Source organism: Pleurodeles waltl, chromosome 3_1 (assembly GCF_031143425.1).
Source record: "Pleurodeles waltl isolate 20211129_DDA chromosome 3_1, aPleWal1.hap1.20221129, whole genome shotgun sequence".
Taxonomy (NCBI): Eukaryota; Metazoa; Chordata; class Amphibia; order Caudata; family Salamandridae; genus Pleurodeles; species Pleurodeles waltl.
In genome coordinates, this window is record NC_090440.1 from 117,709,820 (window position 1) to 117,722,025 (window position 12,206).

At 47.4% G+C, this 12,206-nt stretch overlaps 1 protein-coding gene across 1 annotated transcript in view; it reads right to left on the bottom strand.

Annotated features, from left to right (window-relative positions):
• The window catches only part of LUZP2 (leucine zipper protein 2), a 1,083,806-nt gene that overhangs the window by 158,297 nt on the left and 913,303 nt on the right, over positions 1-12,206 (bottom strand). The window contains exon 10 of the mRNA XM_069221952.1: positions 8,399-8,488. Within this exon, the coding sequence (XP_069078053.1) occupies positions 8,399-8,488 (90 nt within the window). The remainder of the gene's footprint in view (positions 1-8,398; positions 8,489-12,206) is intronic.

Below are 12,206 nucleotides of genomic sequence, written 5' to 3' on the forward strand. Positions count from 1 at the left end.
TCTCCAAACAACTTTTCCTGTCCACCCTTAACCTATTTCCCACCACCCCCCGTCCAACTCATAGGTCCCGTACTAGCACCTCAGCCACAAAATCTCCGGGACCAGTGGTGCCTGTTGTCACAGGTATGTGGAATGCACCGGCCACCAGGCCAGCCAGTATTTCACGGAGCCAGAGCACAGCCAGTCCCCCCTCTGTGAAGCACCAGAAGTTGGCCAGTGCCCAGCGGGAGAGGGGGAAGACTCCAGCCACTCAAGCCGCTCACAGGGGTCCCGGGGTGAGTGTGGACTCAGCTATGACTCCTCCCAAGGTGGGGAAGGGGCAGAAGAAACCCGCAAAGTCTGGGAGGAGTAGCACGGCGGAGAAGACCGCCATCATCCCCACTGGCCAGGAGGCCACCGCCAGCCCCATCGTCGCTGCCCAGGAGGCCACCGCCAGCCCCATCGTCGCTGCCCAGGAGTCCACCGCCAGTCCCATCGTCGCTGCCCAGGACGCCACCGCCAGCCCCATCGTCGCTATCCAGGAGGACCCCGCCAGCCACAGCCCAGCTGCCCAGGAGGACCCCACCAGCCACAGCCCAGCTGCCCAGGAGGGCCCCGCCAGCGACAGCTCAGCTGCCCAGGAGGGCCCCGCCAGCCACAGCCCAGCTGCCCAGGAGGGCCCTGCCAGCCACAGCCCAGCTGCCCAGGAGGACCCCGCCAGCCACAGCCCAGCTGCCCAGGAGGGCCCTGCCAGCCACAGCTCAGCTGCCCAGGAGGACCCCGCCAGCCACAGCCCATCTGACCAATGAAGGACCGCCAGCCCCAGCCCAGCTGGGCAATGAAGGACCGCCAAGTCAAGCACCGCTGAACAGGGCAAGCACCGCTGAACAGGGCAAGGACTGCCAAGTCAAGCACCGCTGAACAGGGCAAGCACCGCTGAACAGGGCAAGGACCGGCAGGACAAGCACCGCTGAACAGGGCAAGCACCGCTGTACAGGGCAAGGACCGCCAAGTCACGCACTGCTGAACAGGGCAAGGACTGCCAACTCAAGCACTGCTGAACAGGGCAAGGACCGCCAAGTCAGGCACCGCTGAACAGGGCAAGCACCGCTGAACAGGGCAAATAACGACAACTCGAGCACCGCTGAACAGGGCAAGCATCGCTGTACAGGGCAAGGACCGCCAAGTCTAGCACCGCTGAACAGAGCAAGGACCGCCAACTCAAGCACCGCTGAACAGGGCAAGGACCGCCAAGTCAAGCACCGCTGAACAGGGCAAGCACCGCTGAACAGGGCAAGCACCGACAAGTCAAGCACCGCCGAACAGGGCAAGGACCACCAAGTCAAGCACCGCTGAACAGGGCAAGCACCGCTGAACAGGGCAAGGACCGCAAAGTCAGGCACCGCTGAACAGGGCAAGCACCGCTGAACAGGGCAAGGACCGCCAACTCAAGCACTGCTGAACAGGGCAAGCACCGCTGTACAGGGCAAGGACCGCCAAGTCAAGCACCACTGAACAGGGCAAGGACCGCCAACTCAAGCACCGCTGAACAGGGCAAGCATCGCTGAACAGGGCAAGGACCGACATGTCAGGCACCGCTGAACAGGGCAAGCACCGCTGAACAGGGCAAGCACCGCCAAGTCAAGCACCGCCGAACAGGGCAAGGACTGCCAAGTCAAGCCCTGCTGAACAGGACAAGGACCGCCAACTCAAGCACCGCTAGCCCATGAGCGGCAGGGGCAGTGACGCAACTGGGACCGTCACGGGGTGAGTGATGCACTCTGGGCACCAGTCCCCCTCCAGAACCAGTGGAGACATTCATCCACTCCGTCTGTCCTGCACTGGATGAAGCACTCTGGGCACCAGCCCCCCTCCAGAACCAGTGGAGACATGCATCCACTCCGTCTGTCCTGCACAGGATGAAGCACTCTGGGCACCAGTCCCCCTCCAGAACCAGTGGAGACATGCATCCACTTCCTCTGTCCTGCACAGGATGAAGCACTCTGGGCACCAGTCCCCCTCCAGAACCAGTGGAGACTGTTATCCACTTGAGAGACTGTGGCTTTGCACTCCCCAGGATAAAGCAGTGGGCAAACCACCAACTGGAGAGACTTGAGAGACTGTGGCTTTGCACTCCCCCGGATAAAGCATTGGGCAAACCACCCACTGGAGAGACTTGAGAGACTGTGGCTTTGCACTCCCCAGGATAAAGCAGTAGGCAAACCACCCACTGGAGAGACTTGAGAGACTGTGGCTTTGCACTCCCCAGGATAAAGCAGTAGGCAAACCACCCACTGGAGAGACTTGAGAGACTGTGGCTTTGCACTCCCCAGGATAAAGCAGTGGGCAAACCACCCACTGGAAAGACTTGAGAGACTGTGGCTTTGCACTCCCCAGGATACATCAATGGGCATGGAGCCCCCTCGTGAATCTGGCGTCATGCACTCATCCGGCTGAGGTGCCCCCCCTTCCCTTCCCCCTGAGGTGCCTGTTGTATTTCTATTTGATGCCCCTGCTGTGTTCTCTCCGTCATGTTCGGGTATCTTGAGTGGGCCTCGCCCATGCCTTTTGGACCCAGTGGTCCACGGACTATGAATGGTGCAATACCTGGACTACTAATCGTGGTGTATATTTTGTTATTAGTGTATATATGTATATATTTGCTTACTGAATTTTGATATATTACAATGGTTACCCTCATTTCCTTTTGTCTTTGCATTCTTCCGGGGGGGGTGTTACTGTAATGTTTGGATATGCATTAGTGTGTGTGTTGTAGTGGGTAAGGGTGGGGGTGGGGGTTGGGGTGTTGCGTGTGTGTGTCCCTGTTTTTTGCCTCCCCTATGTCGTAGGTGCAGTACTCACCGTGGTCTTCGCCGCCGGTGTTGGTGCTCCTGGTACAGGAGCAGGAAGACTAGCGCAGGAAGAATATGGAGTTCCGGCTCCATGGTGTCGTCGTTCCTCGCGGAGTGTGTAGAGGTGAGCGTTTTTCCTTCGAAATGCCTGTTTCCGCCGTGTTTTTATTTGCGGTGAATCCGCCCTGGAAAAGGTGGCGGATTGGCCTGTCATAATAGTGTGGGCGGTACATTGTCTCCCGCCTGTCTGTTGGCGGTGACCGCCGCGGTGTTTGTTTGTACCGCTGTGGCGGTCGGAGTGTTAAAGTGACTGTCTTTGTTAGCGGTTTCTGCCACGGTCGTAATTCCAAAAAAATTTCCACCGGCCTGTTGGCGGTCTTACCGCCGCTTTAACACCGTCCGCCAGGGTTGTAATGACCACCTATATCCCTATGTGCGGACGATGCCCTGATATATTTGCGCAATTATACCACCTCCATAGCTGGGGTGATGACAATATTGGACACCTTTGCAATCACCTCTGGCCTACGAATTAACTGGTTCAAATCATGCCTCTTTCCTCTTACTCCTATAGCAACAGATATGCATGCAACACTACCGAAATACCTATTACCATGGTCTCATTCCACCTTCAAATATTTAGGCATACAAATATATCACTCCATAGCAGACCTCAGGGAAGGCAACTTTGACAGAGTTCTCAGATCTGTCCGCGGCTCCTTACTGTTCTGGAGCTCGCTCCCTTTATTCCCTTATGGGACAGGTAGCCATAGCCAAAATGCTCATCCTCCCAAGATTCCTATATTACTTCACTGCGCTCCTGATACTCCTACCACGATCGTTCTTTCACTCGCTGCACTCCTTGGTGACTGATCTGCTTTGGGGCAAAGATAGGCGCAGAGTAGCATTATCCACAACGCAATATCCAAAGGACACGGTGGATTGGGAATGCCAAATTTCGAGCTATACTACGCCACTGCTCAACTGCAATGGCCAACCATGTGGCTCAGCGAGACCCTCCCAGAAGAGAGCAAAGCACTGGGAGAATTCATAGCACCACTACGTATACTAACTTCGCTATTGGCTAGCCCCCATCGCCCATAGAAAAGGGCTATATTGCTAGATGTAGCCAGATCTTGTTGGCGCAGATACGTCCAAGGCAAGACCTCCACGACTCCTTACTCTCCCTTGCTGCCGTTGACACAACTCCCGGGAGCCCAAAAGCTCTCATTACATCACAATACACATGACATGAGACTGTTAAACGCAGGTGACTGTCATTCAGGCTCCACGTTACACTCCTTTGGGGAACTAGTGAACGCAGGGGCGACTCACGCCGGGGCCTTTCAGACATACGGTGCAATCAAACTCCTACTCAACAACATATGGGGGCTCGGCAACGCTGAGCCACAGGAATCTCAGCTGCTCACTGCAATCCTCACTATAGGCAATACAAAAAGACATAATAACAAAACTGTACAAGCTGCTCCTAGCTGGAGTTTGTTCGGAATTACCACAAGCCAAAGCCTGTTGGGACGCCGACCTCCCCTTACCCTTGCCCCAGAATACCTGGACCGCAGCACTTTCTATGATCAAGAATGTATCCCGCAACACTAGACTGCGCTACACCCAGTTCAATTACATTCATCACTCCTATTTATCTCCGCCTGTATAAAACAAATATACCAAACTCAAATCCAGTATGCCCCAGATGCGCTACCCCAGCAGCAGACTTATATCGTATGGTTTGGAGCTGCTACCCAGTGAACATGGCCTGGCAACGTATTACCGATACCACAGCTGACATTGCCGCTCACACCCTAGCACCCTCGCTGGAATCTTGCCTACTAGGCATACGCCGGCGCGACAAAGGTGACAAACAACTCCATAAATGTATAGACCTAGCCTTTGTAGTGTTCAAGCGCTTGATTGCCACACACTGGAAGGCCCCACATGCCCTGTCACATATTACCTGGCTCCGAGACTTGCACAGTCGCTCGCAAGCAGAGGCCCAGACATTGCGCCAGCTACAACACAGGGGACTGATCCAAGGCGGCGCTGAAGTCTGGGATACTTTTGTGGTTAACATCGAAGCCAGAGATGATACATATCCCCCCTGAACACTGGGGAACCTGCATGATACGGTCCCTGTCAAATCCCCATACTGTACACCCCCCCGGAGACCCCCATCAATAACCCAGACACTATAGTCAGGACTCAAGTATGCCAGACGTGCAACAATAAGTTAAATAAGATCCCCCCCAACAGCGGTCCCTAACGTTACCACCACAAGTCCACTCCCAGTGTTGCACCTACTCCTGGCTCGGCCAAACTACCCCCACAGACCATAGACACAATTGATGCGCCACCCCCACTCTTCAGGCAACAACAGCCCAAACCACTCTACATGCCCGTTAAACCACTCCTGGAACACAAATGTGACGTCATTTCTAAGTTGTTCGGTTACATGTTGCATCACAGTACGGCAAAACACAAACTGCATTGTATAAGGTTATATATGCGTGTAAACAGAATGCTAAAACTTAATGGAGAAATGTACTGCCATTCGTTTATCATGTTTAATAAACAGATAAATAAGATCACTTCATAACAGAGAAATATAATTTACAGTTTCTAACCTATCTAAGCAAAACATAACAGTTGAATGGTTAGCTATCACGCTCCTCTCCTCTTATCTGCCTCAATTGGCTTAGTTCACCTTCATCCATTCTCAAATTTGTGTTGGCTTATCTTTGTTTTTAGAAATTATAAGATACAATCAGTCCTATTAAGATAGCTTCCACTTTGCTGGGGAAATACCCATGTTTTGCTCTTGTTAAAGCATGTTTCTACATTAAAAACAAATACAATAATGTGCAGAGTTAATTTGCAGGCCATAGAGAAAAGGAAATGGCTTTTTAATTGAAGTAAAAGTAGTAGACTGTCACATTTAAAGGTATTAGTTTTGAATAACTGAAGAAACATGTTCTGCAAAGCTGACCTAGGTTAAGAATGTGAAATGTTTATTTTTGATAAGCTGATATGTTGTGAACATGATGATTTAATGTAAAAGAAGTTAGTTTTGACCAGACCACAGGCATATTTTTATTGAATGCAATAATGTATTGAAGTGTTCTGGTTTAACTGTACAAAATGTTTCTAATCATACACAGACTTAGTATAGAGAATCAATAGATTTCTTGTGTTAGTAAAATAATGTAGAACTTTAACTATGAAACTGTAGTTTTCTTAAGGAAAGTATATGATGAGAACCCTCAAAAAAAAAAAGGTCACTTCTAAACTAGGCACAAAGCAGCCCCATGTACAGGGTGCAATGTATTTAAAAGGTAGGACAGGTACTGGTGTGCTTTATATGTCCTGATAGTGAAATGCTGCTAATTTCAATTTTCACTATTGCAAGACCTATCTCTCCCATAGGGTAATATGGCGATTGCCTTGAAATATATTTTAAGTGTAATTTCCCATTAGGAGAAGAGGGAGATATGGAGTTTGGGGACTTTGAACTCACAATTTAAAAATGCAACATTTGGTGAAGTTGGGCATTTTCTTTTTTAACCATTCTGTGCCTCTGCCTGTCAGTGGAATACACATCTGGGTGAGGATATAATTAACCAAGCACACTGTCTCCAGAGCGACTTTGGAACTTGAGCTGCTGTCTGTCTCCATGCCACTGACTGCACACGAGCCATGGTCCCCGCTGAGTGCAACGACCGCAACCGGCGCCACAGGCTAAATGCTGTTGCAGTGCCTCCGAAGTCCCACCACAGCGTGAGTCCAGAACACTGTGTCACTGATGTCTGTGGCACCTGGCTGTGACTCTGCTGTGACACCTGTGGCCCCATTGGTCTGTTCGGGACACCTTGAAGTTGAAGCCTTGCTTCTTGACCTGCTGGACTTACCCACCCCGCTGAATCATAAAGAACTGACTCCTCACCATTGATGCCTCATTACTTCCCATGCAACAATAGGAAACTGACGCCTCACCGCCCCTGCCTAGCAGTAAGGAACCAACATGTTACCTCCACGGTAGCAGTAAGGAACCAACGCCACACCAGCTCCAGTGACTCGTCACCTCTCTGAATCTGTGCAGTGTCTTTGTTTCCTTCTCGTTTTCCAAGGTACTGCATCTGGGGTCCGTGCAACTCCATAACTGGGCCACACTACCTAGCGAGTGGCATTGGACTATTGGGAACGACTCCGTGAAGGTGTTGTGATTGCCTTGGGTTGAGTTATTGTGTTTCTAAGTGATGTACTAAGATTTAATCTTAGAAGATTTGTGTATGTTGTATTTCTATCATTTTGGTCTTGTTTTACTCAGATAAATATTGGCTATTTTTCTAAACTGATGTGGAGTACCTTTATGGTGTTTTCACTGTGTTACTGTGTGTGTGTACAAATACTTTACACATTACCTCTGAGATAAGCCTGACTGCTTGAGCCAAGCTACCACGAGGGTGGACAGGGGCTAGCTTAGCTGTGAGGCTCCCTTACCCTGACTACATTGATGGCTCCTATTCGAGCAGGGTGCAAGCCACGGCCAACTAGAGACCCCATTTCTAACACCAGCTATAAAAAAAAATAATCTAAATACTAGTGATAATATGCATACGATAAGCACAACGAGCTGTAGAAGTGATCCTTGTCAAAGAAAGAATAATATAGTGATAAACATACACCATAATAATATGTACAACTTTTCCAGTTTGCTGGCCACACTTACAAAGCCATTTTCCATTCAATTATGATGCGATTTGTGAAAGTTCAGAGATTCATGCTGGATTTCAAAATTAGGTTAACACTGTCTTTCTGCTTTGTATTTTTGGGTTCCATAGTATCTCATAACTAAACAACATATTCACAAAATCATTATGGAATAACTGTAGTGGTACTGTTGTAGAATTGGTTTACAAACTAATGCCTTTGTGAATTGGACCCAAAACATCTAAATTGGAATAAACCTGGCTAAATTATGGAATGGTCATATCAATTAGGATAAATAGAAACGAGTGTGACATTTTAGTAGGTTTACAAATAGGGAATGGTATGTTTAACAAAGGCATGTAATAGTACATAAAATCATACTCGTGTAGTTTCGCTTACTGTCCTTAAAATGCTGTTGTGAATAGGTCCCTAAATCATGATAAAAACAGACGTAATTGTTCATGGAACATGGTTTCGTTTATATTTAAGAGATATTTTAACCACACTGTTTCTTTGTAGCCGCCATCTAGTAAAATGCTATAATTTCTTTAATACAATCACAGCTTGTTAAGCCATCAATAAATCAAGTCTCTTCCTCTGTGTCCAGTCTACAAAGTTTTCTTAACCACTCTAAATAATCCCTTTTGGTAACTAAAGTTTAGAATAATTGTAATACCCCATCAAAAGGCCTGCATTGAACGAGGTTATTAAATAGCTATTTACAGAGTCGGCACTTTCAAAATTTCAAAAAGTAGGCAGTATTATCTTTGGTTTCACTTAGGCTTTAGTTTTTAACATGAACCTTACTGGGATCTAAATTGAAATCCCAAACAGATTAATCTTACATCTTGAGAATCACAGTCCGGTGGGCGTGGATTGTTCTTTACCAATTGTTTTGCAATGTGCTCTTGATTTTCTGCGATGCTACTCAGGGCCTGGAAGAGAAAAAAAGTCAAAGAAAGTTCAAAACCTTTTAGCAATAATTCCGTAAATACATATTGACGAAAAAAATACAATAATTTAACAAATAACTGAAAGTCAAAGAGATAAAGAACGTTTCATCCTCTTCAATCCCAAGCTACATCTTCAGAGATGCTGACATATTTGGAGCACAACGAATGCCATGTCATGAGGCCACAATAATATTTTGCCCAACACATTTTCAAACAATACTTGTAACTCAGACTAACTATATTTTCACCTTTGGTGCGTTTTGAAAAAAACAAGGACATGAAGCTAGCTGTTTTCCAGCTGATTCAGCTTCACCTAAAATATTTAGCAATCATGCTGTTCAAGTGAAAAGCAAGTTGTTTAATCCACAGAAAATAAAGCTCAGGTCATGTGGCTGTTTAAAAAACCTAGAAATATTGGGAATTGGAAAAACCTGTGAAAAAGGTCCAAAGGAACTGACCAAAGACTAAAACAGTAACAAGTTTTCTGTTAGTTAAGAACAAGGATTCGGAAAGTTGATAAAAGGCATGTGAAGATGTGTAAACACATTTAACCAGTACCTTAATTATAGGTATTTACAGTTCTAAGGACATTACTCTTTTGGTGATCACTGCCAAGTTTTTGGATTGATGCTGCTGGTTTTTCAGCTCTGTAAGTGCACTGAGCCCAGCCAAAAAGTCCTCAATGCCAGTGAGCCGACCCTCTAAAGTAGTGGTTTTACACCTGTGGTCCAGGGACTGCTCAAAAGGGCCACAGCGCCTACTGAGGGGTTTATATCACATTAACAGATTGATAAAGAAAATATGATTAAAGAAGCAAAATGTACAATTGAAAATCTTAAATTGTTCCGTAAGCGTGAATGAATTTGAAATTGGAGGTTAAAACTTAACTTATTATCCTCAAATTGATTTGTGGAAGTGTGCAGGTGTATCAAACAGAACTTAGATATAGTATGAACAATGGGTGACCTCAACTGAATTAAAAAAAACTCCAACTCACCTATTAATATTCAAATGTTGATTTTTTTTACATTTTACTGAATAAAATATTGCACTTTTTGAGGACTGATTGTTTCCATATTTTTTTGCTTTCACATCACTGAAATTACTTAGACTGGGGACTCAGTGGGTTGCTCCAGTTTCCAGTTATGATTCATTGGTAGTCCCCAGATTCCAGTTGTAATTAAGTGGGGTTCACAGAAGTTAAGATGTCGGTTTCCTAATATGTCCCACTTATATGGTTTCTGGGGTAAACAGGTCCTGTTAATAAAAGTGTCTCTCATGAACTGCTGCACTTCTTGTGCTGCAACGAGTGTGACAAAGACTCCCTGACTGCCATTTCCTGCTGGCACAGGAGTCTTTAACTGCTAACTCAAACCTGCCATTTAAATCAGTGCCAAAGCCTAGACCAACCTTTTTAATATTTGTACAACACCCCCAAGGCAAGCCTACTGCGGCCCTAAGGCAGGGTGTATTATGTCAAAAAGATGGACATGTGGCTTAGTAACTTTAAATGTCCTTGTAAAAATAAATATTGACATTTTTACTATGGAAGGGCTAGTAGCCTCATTGGTGTGTACAGAGTTACACACTGAGAATTAAGCAATGCTAGACTTAGAATGGGACTACTAAATACTGATACGTGAAGGAGTAGCCCATTGACCTCTGTTCTCTGTGCCATTCCTTCTGCCTGGCTCCTTGAGACCATGTCTCTGCTCCGAGTCCTTGAGCCCCTAGCTCGATCCTGCTGTACAACTGCTGCCTATCTATTGTAGTGGTAATTTAAGGTCTCTCCTGCCCAGGTCGCATTTATTTTTGCCATTTTGAATTCGTTTTATTTTGTTTTTTATTTAATTTGGCATCTCTTAATGTACTTTATTTAGTTAAGTCCACACCAGTTGTGCTGCAGTTTTCCCATGCCGTTTCCTGCCCTTCCTGCTCCTGCAATTTTTGTCCAAATCCCTCCTCCCACACAGCCTCTCCTATCCCCAGGACTTTTTATGGAGGCGGCTGTGCAACTCCAACAGTAGCCCATTGACCTCTGGTCTCTGCACCATTCCCCCTGCCTGTCTCCTTGAGGGCACGACTCTGCTCCCAGTTCTTGAGCCCCCAGCTCCATCCTGCTGTAGGCCTGCTGCCCAACAATTCTAGTGGTAATTTAAGGTCTCTCCTGCCCTGGTGCCATTACATTTTGGCATTTTGCATTTGTTTTATGGTGACTTGTATTTACTTTGGCATCTCTTAATGTAATGTATGTGCTTAAAGTCAACACCAGTTATGCTGCTGTTTTCCTCTGCCATTTCCCACTTTCCTGCCATTTGCACCTTACCCCCACCCCAGCCTCCCACACAGCCCGTCCCACACCCAAGACTAGTTATGGAGGCTGCTGCGCACAGGACCCATCACGTACGAGCCAATTCACATCCTGTCACCTCTCCAATGCATCCTGCTCAGCACCTGTTCCCTCTGCAAACACTCCATAGAAATCTAGGACACCATCACCACCCTCTCCCCTGACATGGAAGCTATCCGATGCACAACCACCAACGACGACCCCACTCCCCTCATGGAGCACCTCAACTTCTGACTTCAAATAGACGCCAATACAAGGATTCGAGTTATCCTCGTATACAGACCACCTGGACCTCAACCTGCTCGGCGATCTCAGTTTCCACATCAATGATCCTAATGACAGCAACACAACCTTCCTCCTAGAGAAGCTCAACAGCATCGGCCTCACCCATCTAGTTGCCGCACCCACACAGAAAGCCGGACACACACTCAGCGTCATCTTTGCTTCCAGTGACAGACTCAAATTTACCCACAGGACAGAGCTCACCTGGACTGACCATGCAATCATCCACTTTACCTTCTTGGGTAGAGAACAACATATATCCACAAATCTCCACAGGGCCATCCACCACAGCTAGGGAAAAATTACCAAGATGCAATTGACCCAGTTCTTCAGCACTTCCAACCTAAAACCTCAGCGGATCTTATCCAGGCTGCCCAGAACTTCACTATCTGCCTCACCAACTGTGCCAACAGATTTGCCCCTCTGAAACTAGCCAAAACCAACAAATCCTCGAAACTAGACAGCTAGTACACCCCAGAGCTCAGAACCATCAAGTGCAGCTGCTACCAACTCAAGAAGCAATGGCAAGCCTCCAAGGACCCCTCTGACAGAACATCCTACAAAGCAGCCCTCAGAGACTACCATCAGCACATCAAGGAAGCAAAGAGTGCAGCCATCACTGACCCCATCAACACCGCAAACAACCACACGAAGGAGCTATTCAAGATTGTCAAGGAATTTGCTAACCCTCCTGCCACAGAGAAGTCCATCCACCACTCTTAAGACCTCTGCGTCTCCCTCTCGGACCACTTCCACAGCAAGATAACCACAATCTACAACAATTTTGATCCCCCAACCCTCTTCCTCTAGTTTCAACTACCTCAAGGAACCAGCAGTCACAGGCTGAAAGATCACCACCTGGTGTCCACTAACTGCGCAGACCACCTCTGCCATGATGTCGTCCATCCACACTGACCCCATCCCCCACCATCTGTTCAACCGCAATGCCAACCCTATCAGCAGGGAACTCACCAACATACTCAACACCTCCATCTCCACAACATTTCCAGATTAATGTAAACACGCAGAGATCAGACCGCTCCTAAAAAAGCGATTGGCCATTCCCAG